A 27,296-nucleotide genomic window follows, 5' to 3' on the forward strand; every position below is an offset into this window, starting at 1 on the left:
TTTTTTTTTTCTGTTCCCAAAAAATCTTATTTCTGCCCCCAAAAAATAACAAGGAATTGTTGTGAGCGTTCCCTGTGAAATTCTTATTTCTGACTACATGGGACGGCGCCCGTAGCCCGTCGTGTACCTCGTTGCAAAGCGATGTGAGACCCGGCGTCGCTCGTGCGCCTGGCAGAGGACGGTTTACGGTTAGAAAGCAGACACACCCCGAAAGAAGCACACGGCACAGACGGCGGATTTCCAGGTTACAAACTTTAAAAGAAACAACAAAATCAGAAACATAATTAGAGGTTACAATAAACGGACCGGCATGATATGCGCTAGAAGCATGCAAACGGCTAAAGGGCGCCACGCTAAAGAGGGAGCAGCGTCACATCGCCACGCTACAGCGGGAGCAGCGTCACATCGCCACGCTAAGGAGGGAGCAGCGTCACATCACTCACCCATTCTCTACCGGGCGCCACACTAAGGAGGGAGCAGCGTCACATCACTCACCCATTCTCTACCGGGCGCCACACTAAGGAGGGAGCAGCGTCACATCACTCACCCATTCTCTACCGGGCGCCACACTACAGAGGGAGCAGCGTCACATCACTCACCCATTCTCTACCGGGCGCCACACTAAGGAGGGAGCAGCGTCACATCACTCACCCATTCTCTACCGGGCGCCACACTACAGAGGGAGCAGCGTCACATCACTCACCCATTCTCTACCGGGCGCCACACTACAGAGGGAGCAGTGTCACATCACTCACCCATTCTCTACCGGGCGCCACACTAAGGAGGGAGCAGCGTCACATCACTCACCCATTCTCTACCGGGCGCCACACTACGGCGGGAGCAGCGTCACATCACTCACCCATTCTCTACATGAGTAAGACAGTGAATGGGCTCAAACTTCAAACGTTCAATTATTGTGTATAAATAGATGGGGGCGAGAGGGGGTACTAACTTCCAGGAAAGTACTGGGGAGGGTTTGAAGGCCCTCCCTGTCGGCCGAGAGATGGCCAAGATTGACCTGCGAAAGTTAGCGCGCTACAGGGAAAACAATGGCAGTCGCTGGGTTTCTCCTACGCTTCTCCATTAGCACCAACAAGTCCGTGACTCGGGAAGCTGGGGCAATGGGTTTAGCCCTTGGTGGATGGAGAGTTTTTGGAGTTTCTTTATTCCTACATACTCACTATCTTTGGAAGGGGTGGCCTCCTGTCTACTGAAGACCCCCTTTTGCCGCTGGAGGTGGCCAGCAACACGGCGTCAGGCTCTCACATCATCATGGTGTGCAGTACCAGGTGACTGTCCGGGTTGTGGGTCCTCTGGTGAATGAGAAGGTGGGAACTCTGGCGGAAGCTCTTCCCGCACACGGCACAGGTGTAGGGCCTCTCCCCAGTGTGCACCCGCTGGTGTGTCACCAGTGAGGAGTTGCGGCTGAAGCACTTTCCACACTCGTTGCACACAAAGGGCTTCTCCCCCGTGTGGATGCGCTGGTGGATGACCAAGTAGGAGCTCTGGCTGAAGCTCTTCCCACACTCCTTGCAGGTGTAGCGCTTTTCCCCTCGGTGGACACGGTGGTGGCGGTTGTAATCAGAGCTGTGAATGAAGCCCTTGCCGCACTCAAAGCAGGTGTACGGCTTCTCCCCCGTGTGGGTCCTCTGGTGTGTCACCAGCGTGGAGTTGCAGCTGAAGCTCTTGCCGCAGCGCAGGCAGGTGTAGGGCTTCTCCCCGGTGTGAATTCTCTGATGCGTCACCAGCTGGGAGCTCCTCCTGAAGCATTTCCCGCACTCCGTGCAGCTAAAGGGCTTCTCCCCCGTGTGGGTTCTCTTATGCCTCAGATAAGCCGACTTGTACCGACTTGTTTTCCCACACTCTACGCAAATATACTTTTTGTCCTTCGCATCTGGTTCCTGCAAGATCTTTATGGCTTTGAAGGCCTTTAACCGCTGCTCCGAGGAGTGCGAGTGTGCTCTGGCCGAGGCCAGGCTCGTCTCATCCTCTCCGAAGGCTATATCCTCATGCTCTCCGAAGGCTATATCCTCATGCTCTCCGAAAGCCATATCCCCATGCTGTTCGAAAGCCACATCCCCATGGTCAAACGGGTAGGAGCTTTCCCCCATTTGAAAGCCCTCGTCCTCCTCCTCCGCTCCCTCTTCTTTTCTGGTGGACGCCCTCTCGCTCGCCAGGTTCTGCAGGTGTGCAATGATGTTGGTGAGCTTGCTTGCACCCTTACCGCTGGAGCCAGGTTTCTCCGGGGAGCTGCTGGACGGGCTGTCCTCCTTCTTGTCCAACTCACATGAGCTCCCTTCGCTCTCCTCGCCGGCAGCGGACAGGGAGGTCTCGTCCTGACAGTCCAGCAGAACCCCGCACTGCTGCAGGTAAGTGGGGCCATCCTCGTCGTCCTCGTCACAATTCATGGTGCCATATCCTTCTGTGGAAGAGGGAGAAAGTGTGCAATGTAAGGACTGCTGATTAACGCGAAGAGCAAGAAACAAAGTGAGAGAGGGGGTGTGACGGTGAGGGGGTAACCAGGCTCAATAATAAAGGTTAAGCCCACTTGGTTACCCCTGATTCGTGGTTTGGGGTCCTAGAGTGTCAGCTCTTGGGCCCGGGCATTGTGGATGCATTACTGTGACAGTGTGCAAAATATGCGACACATCTGATCATGTAGACTACATGGCTGGTGTTACAGTTGATGAATGTCTGTATGTTTTTTGTTATATTTGGTTTAAGACATTCAATCTTTTTTGATGGTCTTGCAAACTGACAGATATTGCAATGTCCACACCGAAAAAAGCCTCTAGGTATATTACTTATACCCCAGTGTGTTGTGTCGAGAAAAGGCTAGGTGACAAGTATGTCGCCAGTGATTTGGCCCTGCGAAATACCAATTTGGGCCTATTATGCGTGATGGCTTTTAGGCCTACATCCAGTTTAAGAGTATCCCAGTGTTTCTCAATGATGGTTCGAATATTGTTGGACTGGCTACTCTGTTGTGTAATGAAAAGTGGTGTAGGTTTAGATTGTCCACCACTCCACTGTTTCTTCTTCCCCCCTTGTATGGACAAGAGATCTTCCCTATTCATGTTTTTAACTAGGGTATATGTCTCTAAGAGGTCTTTTTCTTTATAACCCCTGTCCATAAATCTGGCAATATGGTTGTGGGCCTGTGCCTCAAAACGGTCTTCCGTTGAACATAATCTCCTGAGACGCATAAGTTGTCCCTTCGGTATCCCTCAGTGTTGAAGCTGTTTCTTCATTATGGACTAAGGCTTTATGGGGATAAGAAACCAGGCTCATTTATCAACACAATAAGGGACTAATAATCACGCTATGGTGCAACAACATTAATGCTGCATTATCTTACCAGGTGATTTTTTTTGGAGCACCCAATTAGGGAATCTTCCCTTTTTTCTACGGACAGAGAAACAGAGCGAGCGCGAGAGCTGGACAGAGAAACAGAGCGAGCGCGAGAGCTGGACAGAGAAACAGAGCGAGCGCGAGAGCTGGACAGAGAAACAGAGCGAGCGCGAGAGCTGGACAGAGAAACAGAGCGAGTGCTGGACAGAGAAACAGAGCGAGCGCGAGAGCTGGACAGAGAAACAGAGCGAGTGCTGGACAGAGACACAGAGCGAGTGTGAGAGCTGGACAGAGAAACAGAGCGAGCGCGAGAGCTGGACAGAGAAACAGAGCGAGCGCGAGAGCTGGACAGAGAAACAGAGCGAGCGCGAGAGCTGGACAGAGAAACAGAGCGAGCGCGAGAGCTGGACAGAGAAACAGAGAGAGCGCGAGAGCGTGAGCTGAACAGAGAAACAGAGCGAGCGCGAGAGCTGGACAGAGAAACAGAGCGAGCGCGAGAGCTGGACAGAGAAACAGAGCGAGCGCGAGAGCTGGACAGAGAAACAGAGCGAGCGCGAGAGCTGGACAGAGAAACAGAGCGAGCGCGAGAGCTGGACAGAGAAACAGAGCGAGCGCGAGAGCTGGACAGAGAAACAGAGCGAGCGCGAGAGCTGGACAGAGAAACAGAGAGAGCACGAGAGCGTGAGCTGAACAGAGAAACAGAGCGAGCGCGAGAGCTGGACAGAGAAACAGAGCGAGCGCGAGAGCTGGACAGAGAAACAGAGCGAGCGCGAGAGCTGGACAGAGAAACAGAGCGAGCGCGAGAGCTGGACAGAGAAACAGAGCGAGCGCGAGAGCTGGACAGAGAAACAGAGCGAGCGCGAGAGCTGGACAGAGAAACAGAGCGAGCGCGAGAGCTGGACAGAGAAACAGAGCGAGCGCGAGAGCTGGACAGAGAAACAGAGCGAGCGCGAGAGCTGGACAGAGAAACAGAGCGAGCGCGAGAGCTGGACAGAGAAACAGAGCGAGCGCGAGAGCTGGACAGAGAAACAGAGCGAGCGCGAGAGCTGGACAGAGAAACAGAGCGAGCGCGCGAGCTGGACAGAGAAACAGAGCGAGCGCGAGAGCTGGACAGAGAAACAGAGCGAGCGCGAGAGCTGGACAGAGAAACAGAGCGAGCGCGAGAGCTGGACAGAGAAACAGAGAGAGCGCGAGAGCTGGACAGAGAAACAGAGCGAGCGCGAGAGCTGGACAGAGAAACAGAGCGAGCGCGAGAGCTGAACAGAGAAACAGAGCGAGCGCGCGAGCTGGACAGAGAAACAGAGCGAGCGCGAGAGCTGGACAGAGAAACAGAGAGAGCACGAGAGCTGGACAGAGAAACAGAGCGAGCGCGAGAGCTGGACAGAGAAACAGAGCGAGCGCGAGAGCTGGACAGAGAAACAGAGCGAGCGTGAGAGCTGGACAGAGAAACAGAGCGAGCGCGAGAGCTGGACAGAGAAACAGAGAGAGCACGAGAGCTGGACAGAGAAACAGAGCGAGCGCGAGAGCTGGACAGAGAAACAGAGAGAGCACGAGAGCTGGACAGAGAAACAGAGCGAGCGCGAGAGCTGGACAGAGAAACAGAGCGAGAGCGTGAGCTGGACAGAGAAACAGAGCGAGCGCGAGAGCTGGACAGAGAAACAGAGCGAGCGCGCTAGCTGGACAGAGAAACAGAGAGAGCACGAGAGCTGGACAGAGAAACAGAGCGAGCGCGAGAGCGTGAGCTGAACAGAGAAACAGAGCGAGCGCGAGAGCTGAACAGAGAAACAGAGCGAGCGCGAGAGCTGGACAGAGAAACAGAGCGAGCGCGAGAGCTGGACAGAGAAACAGAGCGAGCGCGAGAGCTGGACAGAGAAACAGAGCGAGCGCGAGAGCTGGACAGAGAAACAGAGCGAGTGCTGGACAGAGAAACAGAGCGAGCGTGAGAGCTGGACAGAGAAACAGAGCGAGCGCGAGAGCTGGACAGAGAAACAGAGCGAGCGCGAGAGCTGGACAGAGAAACAGAGCGAGCGCGAGAGCTGGACAGAGAAACAGAGCGAGCGCGAGAGCTGGACAGAGAAACAGAGCGAGCGCGAGAGCTGGACAGAGAAACAGAGCGAGCGCGAGAGCGTGAGCTGAACAGAGAAACAGAGCGAGCGCGAGAGCTGGACAGAGAAACAGAGCGAGCGCGAGAGCTGGACAGAGAAACAGAGCGAGCGCGCTAGCTGGACAGAGAAACAGAGCGAGCGCGAGAGCTGGACAGAGAAACAGAGCGAGCGCGAGAGCTGGACAGAGAAACAGAGCGAGCGCGAGAGCTGGACAGAGAAACAGAGCGAGCGCGCTAGCTGGACAGAGAAACAGAGCGAGCGCGAGAGCTGGACAGAGAAACAGAGCGAGCGTGAGAGCGCGAGAGCTGGACAGAGAAACAGAGCGAGCGCGTGAGCTGAACAGAGAAACAGAGCGAGTGCGAGAGCTGGACAGAGAAACAGAGCGAGCGCGAGAGCTGGACAGAGAAACAGAGCGAGCGCGAGAGCTGGACAGAGAAACAGAGCGAGCGCGAGAGCTGGACAGAGAAACAGAGCGAGCGCGAGAGCTGGACAGAGAAACAGAGCGAGCGCGAGAGCTGGACAGAGAAACAGAGCGAGCGCGAGAGCTGGACAGAGAAACAGAGCGAGCGCGAGAGCTGGACAGAGAAACAGAGCGAGCGCGAGAGCTGGACAGAGAAACAGAGCGAGCGCGCGAGCTGGACAGAGAAACAGAGCGAGCGCGAGAGCTGGACAGAGAAACAGAGCGAGCGCGAGAGCTGGACAGAGAAACAGAGCGAGCGCGAGAGCTGGACAGAGAAACAGAGCGAGCGTGAGAGCTGGACAGAGAAACAGAGCGAGCGCGAGAGCTGGACAGAGAAACAGAGCGAGCGCGAGAGCTGGACAGAGAAACAGAGCGAGCGCGAGAGCGTGAGCTGGACAGAGAAACAGAGAGAGCACGAGAGCGTGAGCTGGACAGAGAAACAGAGCGAGCGCGAGAGCTGAACAGAGAAACAGAGCGAGCGCGCGAGCTGGACAGAGAAACAGAGCGAGCGTGAGAGCTGGACAGAGAAACACAGCGAGCGCGAGAGCTGGACAGAGAAACAGAGAGAGCGCGAGAGCTGGACAGAGAAACAGAGCGAGCGCGAGAGCTGGACAGAGAAACAGAGCGAGCGTGAGAGCTGGACAGAGAAACAGAGCGAGCGCGAGAGCTGGACAGAGAAACAGAGCGAGCGCGAGAGCTGGACAGAGAAACAGAGCGAGTGCTGGACAGAGAAACAGAGCGAGCGCGAGAGCTGGACAGAGAAACAGAGCGAGTGCTGGACAGAGACACAGAGCGAGTGTGAGAGCTGGACAGAGAAACAGAGCGAGCGCGAGAGCTGGACAGAGAAACAGAGCGAGCGCGAGAGCTGGACAGAGAAACAGAGCGAGCGCGAGAGCTGGACAGAGAAACAGAGCGAGCGCGAGAGCTGGACAGAGAAACAGAGAGAGCGCGAGAGCGTGAGCTGAACAGAGAAACAGAGCGAGCGCGAGAGCTGGACAGAGAAACAGAGCGAGCGCGAGAGCTGGACAGAGAAACAGAGCGAGCGCGAGAGCTGGACAGAGAAACAGAGCGAGCGCGAGAGCTGGACAGAGAAACAGAGCGAGCGCGAGAGCTGGACAGAGAAACAGAGCGAGCGCGAGAGCTGGACAGAGAAACAGAGAGAGCACGAGAGCGTGAGCTGAACAGAGAAACAGAGCGAGCGCGAGAGCTGGACAGAGAAACAGAGCGAGCGCGAGAGCTGGACAGAGAAACAGAGCGAGCGCGAGAGCTGGACAGAGAAACAGAGCGAGCGCGAGAGCTGGACAGAGAAACAGAGCGAGCGCGAGAGCTGGACAGAGAAACAGAGCGAGCGCGAGAGCTGGACAGAGAAACAGAGCGAGCGCGAGAGCTGGACAGAGAAACAGAGCGAGCGCGAGAGCTGGACAGAGAAACAGAGCGAGCGCGAGAGCTGGACAGAGAAACAGAGCGAGCGCGAGAGCTGGACAGAGAAACAGAGCGAGCGCGAGAGCTGGACAGAGAAACAGAGCGAGCGCGAGAGCTGGACAGAGAAACAGAGCGAGCGCGCGAGCTGGACAGAGAAACAGAGCGAGCGCGAGAGCTGGACAGAGAAACAGAGCGAGCGCGAGAGCTGGACAGAGAAACAGAGAGAGCGCGAGAGCTGGACAGAGAAACAGAGCGAGCGCGAGAGCTGGACAGAGAAACAGAGCGAGCGCGAGAGCTGAACAGAGAAACAGAGCGAGCGCGCGAGCTGGACAGAGAAACAGAGCGAGCGCGAGAGCTGGACAGAGAAACAGAGAGAGCACGAGAGCTGGACAGAGAAACAGAGCGAGCGCGAGAGCTGGACAGAGAAACAGAGCGAGCGCGAGAGCTGGACAGAGAAACAGAGCGAGCGTGAGAGCTGGACAGAGAAACAGAGCGAGCGCGAGAGCTGGACAGAGAAACAGAGAGAGCACGAGAGCTGGACAGAGAAACAGAGCGAGCGCGAGAGCTGGACAGAGAAACAGAGAGAGCACGAGAGCTGGACAGAGAAACAGAGCGAGCGCGAGAGCTGGACAGAGAAACAGAGCGAGAGCGTGAGCTGGACAGAGAAACAGAGCGAGCGCGAGAGCTGGACAGAGAAACAGAGCGAGCGCGCTAGCTGGACAGAGAAACAGAGCGAGCGCGAGAGCTGGACAGAGAAACAGAGCGAGCACGAGCGCGAGAGCTGGACAGAGAAACAGAGCGAGCGCGAGAGCTGGACAGAGAAACAGAGCGAGCGTGAGAGCTGGACAGAGAAACAGAGCGAGCGCGAGAGCTGGACAGAGAAACAGAGCGAGCGTGAGAGCTGGACAGAGAAACAGAGCGAGCGCGAGAGCTGGACAGAGAAACAGAGAGAGCACGAGAGCTGGACAGAGAAACAGAGCGAGCGCGAGAGCTGGACAGAGAAACAGAGCGAGCGCGAGAGCTGGACAGAGAAACAGAGCGAGCGCGAGAGCTGGACAGAGAAACAGAGCGAGCGCGCGAGCTGGACAGAGAAACAGAGCGAGCGCGAGAGCTGGACAGAGAAACAGAGCGAGCGCGAGAGCTGGACAGAGAAACAGAGCGAGCGCGAGAGCTGGACAGAGAAACAGAGAGAGCGCGAGAGCTGGACAGAGAAACAGAGCGAGCGCGAGAGCTGGACAGAGAAACAGAGCGAGCGCGAGAGCTGAACAGAGAAACAGAGCGAGCGCGAGAGCTGGACAGAGAAACAGAGCGAGCGCGAGAGCTGGACAGAGAAACAGAGCGAGCGCGAGAGCTGGACAGAGAAACAGAGCGAGTGCGAGAGCTGGACAGAGAAACAGAGCGAGCGCGAGAGCTGGACAGAGAAACAGAGCGAGCGCGCGAGCTGGACAGAGAAACAGAGCGAGCGCGAGAGCTGGACAGAGAAACAGAGCGAGCGCGAGAGCTGGACAGAGAAACAGAGCGAGCGCGAGAGCTGGACAGAGAAACAGAGAGAGCGCGAGAGCTGGACAGAGAAACAGAGCGAGCGCGAGAGCTGGACAGAGAAACAGAGCGAGCGCGAGAGCTGAACAGAGAAACAGAGCGAGCGCGCGAGCTGGACAGAGAAACAGAGCGAGCGCGAGAGCTGGACAGAGAAACAGAGAGAGCACGAGAGCTGGACAGAGAAACAGAGCGAGCGCGAGAGCTGGACAGAGAAACAGAGCGAGCGCGAGAGCTGGACAGAGAAACAGAGCGAGCGCGCGAGCTGGACAGAGAAACAGAGCGAGCGCGAGAGCTGGACAGAGAAACAGAGCGAGCGCGAGAGCTGGACAGAGAAACAGAGCGAGCGCGCGAGCTGGACAGAGAAACAGAGCGAGCGCGAGAGCTGGACAGAGAAACAGAGCGAGCGCGAGAGCTGGACAGAGAAACAGAGCGAGCGCGAGAGCTGGACAGAGAAACAGAGAGAGCGCGAGAGCTGGACAGAGAAACAGAGCGAGCGCGAGAGCTGGACAGAGAAACAGAGCGAGCGCGAGAGCTGAACAGAGAAACAGAGCGAGCGCGCGAGCTGGACAGAGAAACAGAGCGAGCGCGAGAGCTGGACAGAGAAACAGAGAGAGCGCGAGAGCTGGACAGAGAAACAGAGCGAGCGTGAGAGCTGGACAGAGAAACAGAGCGAGCGCGAGAGCTGGACAGAGAAACAGAGCGAGCGTGAGAGCTGGACAGAGAAACAGAGCGAGCGCGAGAGCTGGACAGAGAAACAGAGAGAGCACGAGAGCTGGACAGAGAAACAGAGCGAGCGCGAGAGCTGGACAGAGAAACAGAGAGAGCACGAGAGCTGGACAGAGAAACAGAGCGAGCGCGAGAGCTGGACAGAGAAACAGAGCGAGAGCGTGAGCTGGACAGAGAAACAGAGCGAGCGCGAGAGCTGGACAGAGAAACAGAGCGAGCGCGCTAGCTGGACAGAGAAACAGAGCGAGCGCGAGAGCTGGACAGAGAAACAGAGCGAGCACGAGCGCGAGAGCTGGACAGAGAAACAGAGCGAGCGCGAGAGCTGGACAGAGAAACAGAGCGAGCGTGAGAGCTGGACAGAGAAACAGAGCGAGCGCGAGAGCTGGACAGAGAAACAGAGCGAGCGTGAGAGCTGGACAGAGAAACAGAGCGAGCGCGAGAGCTGGACAGAGAAACAGAGAGAGCACGAGAGCTGGACAGAGAAACAGAGCGAGCGCGAGAGCTGGACAGAGAAACAGAGCGAGCGCGAGAGCTGGACAGAGAAACAGAGCGAGCGCGAGAGCTGGACAGAGAAACAGAGAGAGCACGAGAGCGTGAGCTGAACAGAGAAACAGAGCGAGCGCGAGAGCTGGACAGAGAAACAGAGCGAGCGCGAGAGCTGGACAGAGAAACAGAGCGAGCGCGAGAGCTGGACAGAGAAACAGAGCGAGAGCGTGAGCTGGACAGAGAAACACAGCGAGCGCGAGAGCTGGACAGAGAAACAGAGCGAGCGCGCGAGCTGGACAGAGAAACAGAGCGAGCGCGAGAGCTGGACAGAGAAACAGAGCGAGCGCGAGAGCTGGACAGAGAAACAGAGCGAGCGCGAGAGCTGGACAGAGAAACAGAGCGAGCGCGAGAGCGTGAGCTGAACAGAGAAACAGAGCGAGCGCGAGAGCTGGACAGAGAAACAGAGCGAGCGCGCTAGCTGGACAGAGAAACAGAGAGAGCACGAGAGCTGGACAGAGAAACAGAGCGAGCGCGAGAGCGTGAGCTGAACAGAGAAACAGAGCGAGCGCGAGAGCTGAACAGAGAAACAGAGCGAGCGCGAGAGCTGGACAGAGAAACAGAGCGAGCGCGAGAGCTGGACAGAGAAACAGAGCGAGCGCGAGAGCTGGACAGAGAAACAGAGCGAGCGCGAGAGCTGGACAGAGAAACAGAGCGAGTGCTGGACAGAGAAACAGAGCGAGCGTGAGAGCTGGACAGAGAAACAGAGCGAGCGCGAGAGCTGGACAGAGAAACAGAGCGAGCGCGAGAGCTGGACAGAGAAACAGAGCGAGCGCGAGAGCTGGACAGAGAAACAGAGCGAGCGCGAGAGCTGGACAGAGAAACAGAGCGAGCGCGAGAGCTGGACAGAGAAACAGAGCGAGCGCGAGAGCGGGAGCTGAACAGAGAAACAGAGCGAGCGCGAGAGCTGGACAGAGAAACAGAGCGAGCGCGAGAGCTGGACAGAGAAACAGAGCGAGCGCGCTAGCTGGACAGAGAAACAGAGCGAGCGCGAGAGCTGGACAGAGAAACAGAGCGAGCGCGAGAGCTGGACAGAGAAACAGAGCGAGCGCGAGAGCTGGACAGAGAAACAGAGCGAGCGCGCTAGCTGGACAGAGAAACAGAGCGAGCGCGAGAGCTGGACAGAGAAACAGAGCGAGCGTGAGAGCGCGAGAGCTGGACAGAGAAACAGAGCGAGCGCGTGAGCTGAACAGAGAAACAGAGCGAGTGCGAGAGCTGGACAGAGAAACAGAGCGAGCGCGAGAGCTGGACAGAGAAACAGAGCGAGCGCGAGAGCTGGACAGAGAAACAGAGCGAGCGCGAGAGCTGGACAGAGAAACAGAGCGAGCGCGAGAGCTGGACAGAGAAACAGAGCGAGCGCGAGAGCTGGACAGAGAAACAGAGCGAGCGCGAGAGCTGGACAGAGAAACAGAGCGAGCGCGAGAGCTGGACAGAGAAACAGAGCGAGCGCGCGAGCTGGACAGAGAAACAGAGCGAGCGCGAGAGCTGGACAGAGAAACAGAGCGAGCGCGAGAGCTGGACAGAGAAACAGAGCGAGCGCGAGAGCTGGACAGAGAAACAGAGCGAGCGTGAGAGCTGGACAGAGAAACAGAGCGAGCGCGAGAGCTGGACAGAGAAACAGAGCGAGCGCGAGAGCTGGACAGAGAAACAGAGCGAGCGCGAGAGCGTGAGCTGGACAGAGAAACAGAGAGAGCACGAGAGCGTGAGCTGGACAGAGAAACAGAGCGAGCGCGAGAGCTGAACAGAGAAACAGAGCGAGCGCGCGAGCTGGACAGAGAAACAGAGCGAGCGTGAGAGCTGGACAGAGAAACACAGCGAGCGCGAGAGCTGGACAGAGAAACAGAGAGAGCACGAGAGCTGGACAGAGAAACAGAGCGAGCGCGAGAGCTGGACAGAGAAACAGAGCGAGCGTGAGAGCTGGACAGAGAAACAGAGCGAGCGTGAGAGCTGGACAGAGAAACAGAGCGAGCGCGAGAGCTGGACAGAGAAACAGAGAGAGCACGAGAGCTGGACAGAGAAACAGAGCGAGCGCGAGAGCTGGACAGAGAAACAGAGCGAGCGCGAGAGCTGGACAGAGAAACAGAGCGAGCGCGAGAGCTGGACAGAGAAACAGAGCGAGCGTGAGAGCTGGACAGAGAAACAGAGAGAGCACGAGCGCGAGAGCTGGACAGAGAAACAGAGCGAGCGCGAGAGCTGGACAGAGAAACAGAGCGAGCGTGAGAGCTGGACAGAGAAACAGAGCGAGCGCGAGAGCTGGACAGAGAAACAGAGCGAGTGCGAGAGCTGGACAGAGAAACAGAGCGAGCACGAGAGCTGGACAGAGAAACAGAGCGAGAGCGTGAGCTGGACAGAGAAACAGAGCGAGCGCGAGAGCTGGACAGAGAAACAGAGCGAGCGCGAGAGCTGGACAGAGAAACAGAGCGAGCGCGAGAGCTGGACAGAGAAACAGAGCGAGCGCGAGAGCTGGACAGAGAAACAGAGCGAGAGCGTGAGCTGGACAGAGAAACAGAGCGAGCGCGAGAGCTGGACAGAGAAACAGAGCGAGCGCGAGAGCTGGACAGAGAAACAGAGCGAGCGCGAGAGCTGGACAGAGAAACAGAGCGAGCGCGAGAGCTGGACAGAGAAACAGAGCGAGCGCGAGAGCTGGACAGAGAAACAGAGCGAGCGCGAGAGCTGGACAGAGAAACAGAGCGAGCGCGAGAGCTGGACAGAGAAACAGAGCGAGCACGAGAGCTGGACAGAGAAACAGAGCGAGCGCGAGAGCGTGAGCTGAACAGAGAAACAGAGCGAGCGCGAGAGCTGGACAGAGAAACAGAGCGAGCGCGCTAGCTGGACAGAGAAACAGAGCGAGCGCGAGAGCTGGACAGAGAAACAGAGCGAGCGCGAGAGCTGGACAGAGAAACAGAGCGAGCGCGAGAGCGTGAGCTGAACAGAGAAATAGAGCGAGCGCGAGAGCTGGACAGAGAAACAGAGCGAGCGCGCTAGCTGGACAGAGAAACAGAGCGAGCGCGAGAGCTGGACAGAGAAACAGAGCGAGCGCGAGAGCTGGACAGAGAAACAGAGCGAGCGCGAGAGCTGGACAGAGAAACAGAGAGAGCACGAGAGCTGGACAGAGAAACAGAGCGAGCGCGAGAGCTGGACAGAGAAACAGAGCGAGCGCGAGAGCTGGACAGAGAAACAGAGCGAGCGCGCGAGCTGGACAGAGAAACAGAGCGAGCGCGAGAGCTGGACAGAGAAACAGAGCGAGCGCGAGAGCTGGACAGAGAAACAGAGCGAGCGCGAGAGCTGAACAGAGAAACAGAGCGAGCGCGAGAGCTGGACAGAGAAACAGAGCGAGCGCGAGAGCTGGACAGAGAAACAGAGCGAGCGCGAGAGCTGGACAGAGAAACAGAGCGAGCGCGAGAGCTGGACAGAGAAACAGAGCGAGCGCGAGAGCTGGACAGAGAAACAGAGCGAGCGCGAGAGCTGGACAGAGAAACAGAGCGAGCGTGAGAGCGCGAGAGCTGGACAGAGAAACAGAGCGAGCGCGAGAGCTGGACAGAGAAACAGAGCGAGCGCGAGAGCTGGACAGAGAAACAGAGCGAGCGCGCTAGCTGGACAGAGAAACAGAGCGAGCGCGCGAGCTGGACAGAGAAACAGAGCGAGCGCGAGAGCTGGACAGAGAAACAGAGCGAGCGCGAGAGCTGGACAGAGAAACAGAGCGAGCGTGAGAGCTGGACAGAGAAACAGAGCGAGCGCGAGAGCTGGACAGAGAAACAGAGCGAGCGCGAGAGCTGGACAGAGAAACAGAGAGAGCGCGAGAGCTGGACAGAGAAACAGAGAGAGCACGAGAGCGTGAGCTGAACAGAGAAACAGAGCGAGCGCGAGAGCTGGACAGAGAAACAGAGCGAGCGCGAGAGCTGGACAGAGAAACAGAGCGAGCGCAAGAGCTGGACAGAGAAACAGAGCGAGCGTGAGAGCTGGACAGAGAAACAGAGCGAGCGCGAGAGCGTGAGCTGAACAGAGAAACAGAGCGAGCGCGAGAGCTGGACAGAGAAACAGAGCGAGCGCGAGAGCTGGACAGAGAAACAGAGCGAGCGCAAGAGCTGGACAGAGAAACAGAGCGAGCGCGAGAGCTGGACAGAGAAACAGAGCGAGCGCGAGAGCTGGACAGAGAAACAGAGCGAGCGCGAGAGCTGGACAGAGAAACAGAGCGAGCGCGAGAGCTGGACAGAGAAACAGAGCGAGCGCGAGAGCTGGACAGAGAAACAGAGCGAGCGCGAGAGCTGGACAGAGAAACAGAGCGAGCGCGAGAGCTGGACAGAGAAACAGAGCGAGCGCGAGAGCTGGACAGAGAAACAGAGCGAGCGCGAGAGCTGGACAGAGAAACAGAGCGAGCGCGAGAGCTGGACAGAGAAACAGAGAGAGCACGAGAGCGTGAGCTGAACAGAGAAACAGAGCGAGCGCGAGAGCTGGACAGAGAAACAGAGCGAGCGCGAGAGCTGGACAGAGAAACAGAGCGAGCGCGAGAGCTGGACAGAGAAACAGAGCGAGCGCGAGAGCTGGACAGAGAAACAGAGCGAGCGCGCTAGCTGGACAGAGAAACAGAGCGAGCGCGAGAGCTGGACAGAGAAACAGAGCGAGCGCGAGAGCTGGACAGAGAAACAGAGCGAGCGCGAGAGCTGGACAGAGAAACAGAGCGAGCGCGAGAGCTGGACAGAGAAACAGAGAGAGCACGAGAGCGTGAGCTGAACAGAGAAACAGAGCGAGCGCGAGAGCTGGACAGAGAAACAGAGCGAGCGCGAGAGCTGGACAGAGAAACAGAGCGAGCGCGAGAGCTGGACAGAGAAACAGAGCGAGCGCGAGAGCTGGACAGAGAAACAGAGCGAGCGCGAGAGCTGGACAGAGAAACAGAGCGAGCGCGCTAGCTGGACAGAGAAACAGAGCGAGCGCGCTAGCTGGACAGAGAAACAGAGCGAGCGCGAGAGCTGGACAGAGAAACAGAGCGAGCGCGAGAGCTGGACAGAGAAACAGAGCGAGCGCGAGAGCTGGACAGAGAAACAGAGCGAGCGCGAGAGCTGGACAGAGAAACAGAGCGAGCGCGAGAGCTGGACAGAGAAACAGAGCGAGCGCGCGAGCTGGACAGAGAAACAGAGCGAGCGCGAGAGCTGGACAGAGAAACAGAGCGAGCGCGAGAGCTGGACAGAGAAACAGAGCGAGCGCGAGAGCTGGACAGAGAAACAGAGCGAGCGCGAGAGCTGGACAGAGAAACAGAGCGAGCGCGAGAGCTGGACAGAGAAACAGAGCGAGCGCGAGAGCTGGACAGAGAAACAGAGCGAGCGCGAGAGCTGGACAGAGAAACAGAGAGAGCACGAGAGCTGGACAGAGAAACAGAGCGAGCGCGAGAGCTGGACAGAGAAACAGAGCGAGCGTGAGAGCTGGACAGAGAAACAGAGCGAGCGCGAGAGCTGGACAGAGAAACAGAGCGAGCGCAAGAGCTGGACAGAGAAACAGAGCGAGCGTGAGAGCTGGACAGAGAAACAGAGAGAGCACGAGAGCGTGAGCTGAACAGAGAAACAGAGCGAGCGCGAGAGCTGGACAGAGAAACAGAGCGAGCGCGAGAGCTGGACAGAGAAACAGAGCGAGCGCGAGAGCTGGACAGAGAAACAGAGCGAGCGCGAGAGCTGGACAGATAAACAGAGCGAGCGCGAGAGCTGGACAGAGAAACAGAGCGAGCGCGCTAGCTGGACAGAGAAACAGAGCGAGCGCGAGAGCTGGACAGAGAAACAGAGCGAGCTCGAGAGCTGGACAGAGAAACAGAGCGAGCGCGAGAGCTGGACAGAGAAACAGAGCGAGCGCGAGAGCTGGACAGAGAAACAGAGCGAGCGCGCTAGCTGGACAGAGAAACAGAGCGAGCGCGAGAGCTGGACAGAGAAACAGAGCGAGTGCTGGACAGAGAAACAGAGCGAGCGCGAGAGCTGGACAGAGAAACAGAGCGAGCGCGAGAGCTGGACAGAGAAACAGAGCGAGTGCTGGACAAAGAAACAGAGCGAGTGCTGGACAGAGACACAGAGCGAGTGTGAGAGCGCGAGAGCTGGACCGAGAAACAGAGCGAGCGCAAAAGCTAGACAGAGAAACAGAGCGAGCGCGCGAGCTGGACAGAGAAAGAGAGCGAGAGCGAGCTTGGCAGAGAAACAGATCGAGAGAGCTGGACAGAGAAACAGAGCGAGCGCGATTGCTGGACAGAGAAACAGAGCGAGCAAGAGAGCGCGAGCTGAACAGAGAAAAAGAGCGAGTGTGAGTGCGAGCTGGACAGAGAAACAGAGCGAGCGAGAGAGCGCTAGAGCTTGATAGAGAAACAGCGAGCGTGAGAGCTGGACAGAGAAACAGAGCGAGCGCGAGAGCTTGACAGAGAAACAGTGAGCGTGAGAGCTGGACAGAGAAACAGTGAGCGTGAGAGCTGGACAGAGAAACAGAGCGAGCCCGAGAGCGAGAGCTGAACAGAAACAGAGCGAGCGCGAGAGCTGAACAGAAACAGAGCAAGAGCTGGGCAGAGAAACAGAGCGAGCGCGAGAGCTGAACAGAGAAACAGAGCGAGAGCGAGAGCTGAACAGAAACAGAGCAAGAGCTGGGCAGAGAAACAGAGCGAGCTGGGCAGAGAAACAGAGCGAGCGCGAGACGAACAGAGACAGAAAAATAGGAAAAATAATAATCTGGAATTGTTTTGGGGTTGATGTTGGGTGTGGGAGTTGATGTTGGGTGCGGGAGTTGATGTTGGGTGCGGGAGTTGATGTTGGGTGTGGGAGTTGATGTTGGGTGTGGGAGTTGATGTTGGGTGTGGGAGTTGATGTTGGGTGTGGGAGTTGATGTTGGGTGTGGGAGTTGATGTTGGTTTGGGAGTCGATTGTTGGTTTGGGAGTTGATGTTGGGTGCGGGAGTTGATGTTGGGTGCGGGAGTTGATGTTGGGTGCGGGAGTTGATGTTGGGTGCGGGAGTTGATGTTGGGTGCGGGAGTTGATGTTGGGTGCGGGAGTTGATGTTGGGTGCGGGAGTTGATGTTGGGTGCGGGAGTTGATGTTGGGTGCGGGAGTTGATGTTGGGTGCGGGAGTTGATGTTGGGTGCGGGAGTTGATGTTGGGTGCGGGAGTTGATGTTGGGTGCGGGAGTTGATGTTGGGTGCGGGAGTTGATGTTGGGTGCGGGAGTTGATGTTGGGTGCGGGAGTTGATGTTGGTTTGGGAGTTGATGTTGGTTTGGGAGTTGATGTTGGTTTGGGAGTTGATGTTGGTTTGGGAGTTGATGTTGGTTTGGGGTTGATGTTGGGTGTGGGAGTCGATTGTTGGTTTGGGAGTTGATGTTGGGTGCGGGAGTTGATGTTGGGTGCGGGAGTTGATGTTGGGTGCGGGAGTTGATGTTGGGTGTGGGAGTTGATGTTGGTTTGGGAGTTGATGTTGGTTTGGGAGTTGATGTTGGTTTGGGGTTGATGTTGGGTGTGGGAGTCGATTGTTGGTTTGGGAGTTGATGTTGGGTGCGGGAGTTGATGTTGGGTGCGGGAGTTGATGTTGGGTGCGGGAGTTGATGTTGGGTGCGGGAGTTGATGTTGGGTGCGGGAGTTGATGTTGGGTGCGGGAGTTGATGTTGGGTGCGGGAGTTGATGTTGGGTGCGGGAGTTGATGTTGGGTGCGGGAGTTGATGTTGGGTGCGGGAGTTGATGTTGGGTGTGGGAGTTGATGTTGGTTTGGGAGTTGATGTTGGGTGTGGGAGTTGATGTTGGGTGTGGGAGTTGATGTTGGTTTGGGAGTCGGATGTTGGGTGCGGGAGTTGATGTTGGGTGCGGGAGTTGATGTTGGGTGCGGGAGTTGATGTTGGGTGCGGGAGTTGATGTTGGGTGCGGGAGTTGATGTTGGGTGCGGGAGTTGATGTTGGGTGCGGGAGTTGATGTTGGGTGCGGGAGTTGATGTTGGGTGCGGGAGTTGATGTTGGGTGCGGGAGTTGATGTTGGGTGCGGGAGTTGATGTTGGGTGCGGGAGTTGATGTTGGGTGCGGGAGTTGATGTTGGGTGCGGGAGTTGATGTTGGGTGCGGGAGTGGGAGTTGATGTTGGTTTGGGAGTTGATGTTGGTTTGGGAGTTGATGTTGGTTTGGGGTTGATGTTGGGTGTGGGAGTCGATTGTTGGTTTGGGAGTTGATGTTGGGTGCGGGAGTTGATGTTGGGTGCGGGAGTTGATGTTGGGTGCGGGAGTTGATGTTGGGTGTGGGAGTTGATGTTGGTTTGGGAGTTGATGTTGGTTTGGGAGTTGATGTTGGTTTGGGGTTGATGTTGGGTGTGGGAGTCGATTGTTGGTTTGGGAGTTGATGTTGGGTGCGGGAGTTGATGTTGGGTGCGGGAGTTGATGTTGGGTGCGGGAGTTGATGTTGGGTGCGGGAGTTGATGTTGGGTGCGGGAGTTGATGTTGGGTGCGGGAGTTGATGTTGGGTGCGGGAGTTGATGTTGGGTGCGGGAGTTGATGTTGGGTGCGGGAGTTGATGTTGGGTGCGGGAGTTGATGTTGGGTGTGGGAGTTGATGTTGGTTTGGGAGTTGATGTTGGGTGTGGGAGTTGATGTTGGGTGTGGGAGTTGATGTTGGTTTGGGAGTCGGATGTTGGGTGCGGGAGTTGATGTTGGGTGTGGGAGTTGATGTTGGGTGTGGGAGTTGATGTTGGGTGTGGGAGTTGATGTTGGGTGTGGGAGTTGATGTTGGTTTGGGAGTTGTTGTTGGTTTGGGAGTTGATGTTGGTTTGGGGTTGATGTTGGGTGTGGGAGTCGATTGTTGGTTTGGGAGTTGATGTTGGGTGCGGGAGTTGATGTTGGGTGCGGGAGTTGATGTTGGGTGCGGGAGTTGATGTTGGGTGCGGGAGTTGATGTTGGGTGCGGGAGTTGATGTTGGGTGCGGGAGTTGATGTTGGGTGCGGGAGTTGATGTTGGGTGCGGGAGTTGATGTTGGGTGCGGGAGTTGATGTTGGGTGCGGGAGTTGATGTTGGGTGTGGGAGTTGATGTTGGGTGCGGGAGTTGATGTTGGGTGCGGGAGTTGATGTTGGGTGTGGGAGTTGATGTTGGTTTGGGAGTTGATGTTGGGTGTGGGAGTTGATGTTGGGTGTGGGAGTTGATGTTGGTTTGGGAGTCGGATGTTGGGTGCGGGAGTTGATGTTGGGTGCGGGAGTTGATGTTGGGTGCGGGAGTTGATGTTGGGTGTGGGAGTTGATGTTGGGTGTGGGAGTTGATGTTGGGTGTGGGAGTTGATGTTGGTTTGGGAGTTGATGTTGGTTTGGGAGTTGATGTTGGGTGCGGGAGTTGATGTTGGGTGTGGGAGTTGATGTTGGGTGTGGGAGTTGATGTTGGGTGTGGGAGTTGATGTTGGGTGCGGGAGTTGATGTTGGGTGTGGGAGTTGATGTTGGGTGTGGGAGTTGATGTTGGGTGTGGGAGTTGATGTTGGGTGTGGGAGTTGATGTTGGTTTGGGGTTGATGTTGGGTGCGGGAGTTGATGTTGGGTGTGGGAGTTGATGTTGGGTGTGGGAGTTGATGTTGGGTGCGGGAGTTGATGTTGGGTGTGGGAGTTGATGTTGGGTGTGGGAGTTGATGTTGGGTGTGGGAGTTGATGTTGGGTGTGGGAGTTGATGTTGGTTTGGGAGTTGATGTTGGGTGTGGGAGTCGATTGTTGGTTTGGGAGTTGATGTTGGGTGCGGGAGTTGATGTTGGGTGCGGGAGTTGATGTTGGGTGCGGGAGTTGATGTTGGGTGCGGGAGTTGATGTTGGGTGCGGGAGTTGATGTTGGGTGCGGGAGTTGATGTTGGGTGCGGGAGTTGATGTTGGGTGCGGGAGTTGATGTTGGGTGCGGGAGTTGATGTTGGGTGCGGGAGTTGATGTTGGTTTGGGAGTTGATGTTGGTTTGGGAGTTGATGTTGGTTTGGGAGTTGATGTTGGTTTGGGAGTTGATGTTGGTTTGGGGTTGATGTTGGGTGTGGGAGTCGATTGTTGGTTTGGGAGTTGATGTTGGGTGCGGGAGTTGATGTTGGGTGCGGGAGTTGATGTTGGGTGCGGGAGTTGATGTTGGGTGTGGGAGTTGATGTTGGTTTGGGAGTTGATGTTGGTTTGGGAGTTGATGTTGGTTTGGGGTTGATGTTGGGTGTGGGAGTCGATTGTTGGTTTGGGAGTTGATGTTGGGTGCGGGAGTTGATGTTGGGTGCGGGAGTTGATGTTGGGTGCGGGAGTTGATGTTGGGTGCGGGAGTTGATGTTGGGTGCGGGAGTTGATGTTGGGTGCGGGAGTTGATGTTGGGTGCGGGAGTTGATGTTGGGTGCGGGAGTTGATGTTGGGTGCGGGAGTTGATGTTGGGTGTGGGAGTTGATGTTGGTTTGGGAGTTGATGTTGGGTGTGGGAGTTGATGTTGGGTGTGGGAGTTGATGTTGGTTTGGGAGTCGGATGTTGGGTGCGGGAGTTGATGTTGGGTGTGGGAGTTGATGTTGGGTGTGGGAGTTGATGTTGGGTGTGGGAGTTGATGTTGGTTTGGGAGTTGTTGTTGGTTTGGGAGTTGATGTTGGTTTGGGGTTGATGTTGGGTGTGGGAGTCGATTGTTGGTTTGGGAGTTGATGTTGGGTGCGGGAGTTGATGTTGGGTGCGGGAGTTGATGTTGGGTGCGGGAGTTGATGTTGGGTGCGGGAGTTGATGTTGGGTGCGGGAGTTGATGTTGGGTGCGGGAGTTGATGTTGGGTGTGGGAGTTGATGTTGGGTGCGGGAGTTGATGTTGGGTGCGGGAGTTGATGTTGGGTGCGGGAGTTGATGTTGGGTGCGGGAGTTGATGTTGGTTTGGGAGTTGATGTTGGGTGTGGGAGTTGATGTTGGGTGTGGGAGTTGATGTTGGGTGCGGGAGTCGATGTTGGGTGCGGGAGTTGATGTTGGGTGCGGGAGTTGATGTTGGGTGCGGGAGTTGATGTTGGGTGTGGGAGTTGATGTTGGGTGTGGGAGTTGATGTTGGGTGTGGGAGTTGATGTTGGTTTGGGAGTTGATGTTGGTTTGGGAGTTGATGTTGGGTGCGGGAGTTGATGTTGGGTGTGGGAGTTGATGTTGGGTGTGGGAGTTGATGTTGGGTGTGGGAGTTGATGTTGGTTTGGGAGTTGATGTTGGGTGTGGGAGTTGATGTTTGGTGTAGGAGTTGATGTTGGTTTGGGAGTTGATGTTGGTTTGGGAGTTGATGTTTGGTGTGGGAGTTGATGTTGGTTTGGGAGTTGATGTTGGTTTGGGAGTTGATGTTGGTTTGGGGTTGATGTTGGGTGTGGGAGTCGATTGTTGGTTTGGGAGTTGATGTTGGGTGCGGGAGTTGATGTTGGGTGCGGGAGTTGATGTTGGGTGCGGGAGTTGATGTTGGGTGCGGGAGTTGATGTTGGGTGCGGGAGTTGATGTTGGGTGCGGGAGTTGATGTTGGGTGTGGGAGTTGATGTTGGTTTGGGAGTTGATGTTGGGTTTGGGAGTTGATGTTTGGTGTGGGAGTTGATGTTGGTTTGGGAGTTGATGTTGGTTTGGGAGTTGATGTTGGTTTGGGGTTGATGTTGGGTGTGGGAGTCGATTGTTGGTTTGGGAGTTGATGTTGGGTGCGGGAGTTGATGTTGGGTGCGGGAGTTGATGTTTGGTGTGGGAGTTGATGTTGGTTTGGGAGTTGATGTTGGTTTGGGAGTCGATTGTTGGTTTGGGAGTTGATGTTGGGTGCGGGAGTTGATGTTGGGTGCGGGAGTTGATGTTGGGTGCGGGAGTTGATGTTGGGTGCGGGAGTTGATGTTGGGTGCGGGAGTTGATGTTGGGTGCGGGAGTTGATGTTGGGTGCGGGAGTTGATGTTGGGTGCGGGAGTTGATGTTGGGTGTGGGAGTTGATGTTGGTTTGGGAGTTGATGTTGGGTGTGGGAGTTGATGTTGGTTTGGGAGTTGATGTTGGGTGTGGGAGTTGATGTTGGGTGTGGGAGTTGATGTTGGGTGTGGGAGTTGATGTTGGGTGTGGGAGTTGATGTTGTTTTGGGGTTGATGTTGGGTGTGGGAGTTGATGTTGGGTGTGGGAGTTGATGTTGGGTGTGGGAGTTGATGTTTGGTGTGGGAGTTGATGTTGGTTTGGGAGTTGATGTTGGTTTGGGAGTTGATGTTGGTTTGGGAGTTGATGTTGGTTTGGGGTTGATGTTGGGTGTGGGAGTCGATTGTTGGTTTGGGAGTTGATGTTGGGTGCGGGAGTTGATGTTGGGTGCGGGAGTTGATGTTGGGTGTGGGAGTTGATGTTGGGTGCGGGAGTTGATGTTGGGTGCGGGAGTTGATGTTGGGTGTGGGAGTTGATGTTGGGTGTGGGAGTTGATGTTGGGTGTGGGAGTTGATGTTTGGTGTGGGAGTTGATGTTTGGTGTGGGAGTTGATGTTGGGTGTGGGAGTTGATGTTGGGTGTGGGAGTTGATGTTGGGTGTGGGAGTTGATGTTGGGTGTGGGAGTTGATTGTTGGTTTGGGAGTTGATTGTTGGTTTGGGAGTTGATTGTTGGTTTGGGAGTTGATTGTTGGTTTGGGAGTTGATTGTTGGTTTGGGAGTTGATTGTTGGTTTGGGAGTTGATTGTTGGTTTGGGAGTTGATTGTTGGTTTGGGAGTTGATTGTTGGTTTGGGAGTTGATGTTGGTTTGGGAGTTGATGTTGGTTTGGGGTTGATGTTGGGTGTGGGAGTCGATTGTTGGTTTGGGAGTCGATTGTTGGTTTGGGAGTCGATTGTTGGTTTGGGAGTTGATGTTGGGTGCGGGAGTTGATGTTGGGTGCGGGAGTTGATGTTGGGTGCGGGAGTTGATGTTGGGTGCGGGAGTTGATGTTGGGTGCGGGAGTTGATGTTGGGTGCGGGAGTTGATGTTGGGTGTGGGAGTTGATGTTGGGTGTGGGAGTTGATGTTGGGTGTGGGAGTTGATGTTGGGTGTGGGAGTTGATGTTGGGTGTGGGAGTTGATGTTGGGTGTGGGAGTTGATTGTTGGTTTGGGAGTTGATTGTTGGTTTGGGAGTTGATTGTTGGTTTGGGAGTTGATTGTTGGTTTGGGAGTTGATTGTTGGTTTGGGAGTTGATTGTTGGTTTGGGAGTTGATTGTTGGTTTGGGAGTTGATTGTTGGTTTGGGAGTTGATTGTTGGTTTGGGAGTTGATTGTTGGTTTTGGGAGTTGATGTTGGTTTTGGGAGTTGATGTTGGTTTTGGGAGTTGATGTTGGTTTTGGGAGTTGATGTTGGTTTTGGGAGTTGATGTTGGTTTTGGGAGTTGATGTTGGTTTTGGGAGTTGATGTTGGTTTTGGGAGTTGATGTTGGTTTTGGGAGTTGATGTTGGTTTTGGGAGTTGATGTTGGTTTTGGGAGTTGATGTTGGTTTTGGGAGTTGATGTTGGTTTTGGGAGTTGATGTTGGTTTGGGAGTTGATGTTTGGGATTTATGTTGGTTTAGGAGTTGATGTTGTTTGGGGTTTATGTTGCAGAGTTCCGAGTCGGTGCAATGTGCAGCGGGTCCGTGGCTCTGTATTACCCAGGAGAGACGCGACCCATTTGTAGTGTGTGAAAGGTTTTGATGGATAAAAGGATTTATTGGTAGTGTGTGCAGCTTCCAAGCCCGTAACCGTCTCCAATGTACAGCACAATGTGTGTCTGTAATGTAGTGTGTGGGGCAGCGGACTGCTCCGCACTCTCCTGCCCCCTCTGCTCTTCGCCTCCTCCTGCCCCCTCTGCCCTTCTCGCCTCCTCCTGCCCCCTCTGCTCTTCTCGCCTCCTCCTGCCCCCTCTGCTCTTCTCGCCTCCTCCTCCTGCACCCTCTGCTCTTCTCGCCTCCTCCTCCTGCCCCCTCTGCTCTTCTCGCCTCCTCCTCCTGCCCCCTCTGCTCTTCTCGCCTCCTCCTCCTGCCCCCTCTGCTCTTCTCGCCTCCTCCTCCTGCCCCCTCTGCTCTTCTCGCCTCCTCCTCCTGCCCCCTCTGCTCTTCTCGCCTCCTCCTCCTGCCCCCTCTGCTCTTCTCGCCTCCTCCTCCTGCCCCCTCTGCTCTTCTCGCCTCCTCCTCCTGCCCCCTCTGCTCTTCTCGCCTCCTCCTCCTGCCCCCTCTGCTCTTCTCGCCTCCTCCTCCTGCCCCCTCTGCTCTTCTCGCCTCCTCCCCCTGCCCCCTCTGCTCTTCTCGCCTCCTCCTCCTGCCCCCTCTGCTCTTCTCGCCTCCTCCTCCTGCCCCCTCTGCTCTTCTCGCCTCCTCCTCCTGCCCCCTCTGCTCTTCTCGCCTCCTCCTGCCCCCTCTGCTCTTCTCGCCTCCTCCTGCCCCCTCTGCCCTTCTCGCCTCCTCCTCCTGCCCCCTCTGTTCTTCTCGCCTCCTCCCCCTGCCCCCTCTGCTCTTCTCGCCTCCTCCTCCTGCCCCCTCTGCTCTTCTCGCCTCCTCCTCCTGCCCCCTCTGCTCTTCTCGCCTCCTCCTGCCCCCTCTGCTCTTCTCGCCTCCTCCTGCCCCCTCTGCTCTTCTCGCCTCCTCCTGCCCCCTCTGCTCTTCTCGCCTCCTCCTCCTGCCCCCTCTGCTCTTCTCGCCTCCTCCTGCCCCCTCTGCTCTTCTCGCCTCCTCCTCCTGCCCCCTCTGCTCTTCTCGCCTCCTCCTCCTGCCCCCTCTGCTCTTCTCGCCTCCTCCTCCTGCCCCCTCTGCTCTTCTCGCCTCCTCCTCCTGCCCCCTCTGCTCTTCTCGCCTCCTCCTCCTGCCCCCTCTGCTCTTCTCGCCTCCTCCTCCTGCCCCCTCTGCTCTTCTCGCCTCCTCCTCCTGCCCCCTCTGCTCTTCTCGCCTCCTCCTCCTGCCCCCTCTGCTCTTCTCGCCTCCTCCTCCTGCCCCCTCTGCTCTTCTCGCCTCCTCCTCCTGCCCCCTCTGCTCTTCTCGCCTCCTCCTCCTGCCCCCTCTGCTCTTCTCGCCTCCTCCTCCTGCCCCCTCTGCTCTTCTCGCCTCCTCCTCCTGCCCCCTCTGCTCTTCTCGCCTCCTCCTCCTGCCCCCTCTGCTCTTCTCGCCTCCTCCCCCTGCCCCCTCTGCTCTTCTCGCCTCCTCCTCCTGCCCCCTCTGCTCTTCTCGCCTCCTCCTCCTGCCCCCTCTGCTCTTCTCGCCTCCTCCTCCTGCCCCCTCTGCTCTTCTCGCCTCCTCCTGCCCCCTCTGCTCTTCTCGCCTCCTCCTGCCCCCTCTGCCCTTCTCGCCTCCTCCTCCTGCCCCCTCTGTTCTTCTCGTCTCCTCCTGGCCCCTCTGCTCGTCTCCTCCTGGCCCCTCTGCTCGTCTCCTCCTGGCCCCTCTGCTCTTCTCGCCTCCTCCTGCCCCCTCTGCTCTTCTCGCCTCCTCCTGCCCCCTCTGCTCGTCTCCTCCTGGCCCCTCGGCTCGTCTCCTCCTGGCCCCTCTGCTCTTCTCTCCTCCTGCCCCCTCTGCTCTTCTCTCCTCCTGCCCCCTCTGCTCTTCTCTCCTCCTGCCCCCTCTGCTCTTCTCTCCTCCTGCCCCCTCTGCTCTTCTCTCCTCCTGCCCCCTCTGCTCTCCTCCTCCTCACTCACCAGTAAGCCCCTCTGTGCTTGTGCTCCCCTCTTACCTGTGTAGGGTCTCTCCAGCTCCCCATCATCCGATCCTGGGGGGTCCCAGATGAATGTATGCCGCACCTGCTCGCCGCTCATTGTTTCTGTGTCACAGTTTCCGTGCGTCTGTCTGTTCCCGAGAGGAGAGAATCCCGTTAACGTGAAGCACAAAAACGAGAGAAACTGGGAACTCTACACAGCGAGAGGGTGACAGAGCCCGTTCCCCCACCCAGAGCGACATGGACCTGTACATATATACATTTATTATTCTAGTAATCGCCTTAGCTTGTACTAGGTTTAGTTGCAGAAGAGCTTACACTCTAATACTCTTCACATTTTCAGAGGGCCCCTCACGTCTGTAACTATTTATTTCAGTCGGACGTTCGGAATATAAAACAGAGGTGATGAGGAGGGAACAGAGCTGGGAGGCTGGTAACAAGCAAGGTCACGATGGGTGATGTAGGTGGCTTGGACCAGACACAGAAGTCAGACTGCAGGATAAGAAGAAGGAGTCAATTACTGTCCCACTAACACCAGTCTAAAACCAAGAACACATTCTAGGAAACTATTGAGATGATAATATTGATAGTTGCCAAACGCCTGACGAATATGATGAGAATCGCGTGGCAATGAATAGTGTACAAGTTTGATTACTTCCATATATTTCTTTGTAACCGTTTGCTCCCATCCTGCGGTTTCCCAGCTCCAGGCAGAAAAAATCCTACTCTGAGACAAAGTGGCCTTCGTCCAAGGTACTGTTTCCAAAGGGTAGACATTAAATAACCCGACTTCTAAACGCCTTATACAAAGCCCTAGTGCTGGGTGTGTCGGCTTCCAGAAAAGAGTATCCATCTCTGACCCATAGAATACGTCCCTCCCACCTCAGGGTGACACAGAGGGACCCAGGACTCATGGAATATGTCCCTCCCACCTCAGGGTGACACAGAGGGACCCAGGACTCATGGAATATGTCCCTCCCACCTCAGGGTGACACAGAGGGACCCAGGACTCATGGAATATGTCCCTCCCACCTCAGGGTGACACAGAGGGACCCAGGACTCATGGAATGTCCCTCCCACCTCAGGGCGACACAGAGGGACCCAGGACTCATGGAATATGTCCCTCCGACCTCAGGGTGACGCATAGGGAACCATTACTCATTGAGTCTGTCCCTCCCACCTCAGGGTGACACAGCGGGAACCAGGACTCATAGAATATGTCCCTCCCACCTCAGGGCGACACAGAGGGACCCAGGACTCATGGAATATGTCCCTCCCACCTCAGGATGACACAGAGGGACCCAGGACTCATGGAATGTCCCTCCCACCTCAGGGCGACACAGAGGGACCCAGGACTCATTGAGTCTGTCCCTCCCACCTCAGGGCGACACAGAGGGACCCAGGACTCATTGAGTCTGTCCCTCCCACCTCAGGGCGACACAGAGGGACCCAGGACTCATTGAGTCTGTCCCTCCCACCTCAGGGCGACACAGAGGGACCCAGGACTCATTGAGTCTGTCCCTCCCACCTCAGGGCGACACAGAGGGACCCAGGACTCATTGAGTCTGTCCCTCCCACCTCAGGGCGACACAGAG

General features: G+C 56.5%; 1 protein-coding gene across 1 annotated transcript; it reads right to left on the reverse strand.

Moving 5' to 3' along the window:
- Positions 1 to 234: 234 nt before the first annotated feature.
- On the reverse strand, positions 235 to 26,313 carry LOC142477026 (uncharacterized). Its single transcript, XM_075582096.1, has 3 exons — positions 26,020 to 26,313; positions 25,720 to 25,832; positions 235 to 2,422 (listed from the first exon to the last, which is right to left on the reverse strand). The coding sequence occupies exons 2-3, from the start codon at positions 25,799 to 25,801 to the stop codon at positions 1,263 to 1,265; spliced, it is 1,242 nt and encodes a 413-aa protein (XP_075438211.1). The 5' UTR covers positions 25,802 to 25,832; positions 26,020 to 26,313; the 3' UTR covers positions 235 to 1,262.
- Positions 26,314 to 27,296: the final 983 nt, after the last annotated feature.

The sequence above is a fragment of the Ascaphus truei genome, unplaced genomic scaffold (assembly GCF_040206685.1).
Source record: "Ascaphus truei isolate aAscTru1 unplaced genomic scaffold, aAscTru1.hap1 HAP1_SCAFFOLD_1878, whole genome shotgun sequence".
In the NCBI taxonomy this organism is placed as follows: Eukaryota; Metazoa; Chordata; class Amphibia; order Anura; family Ascaphidae; genus Ascaphus; species Ascaphus truei.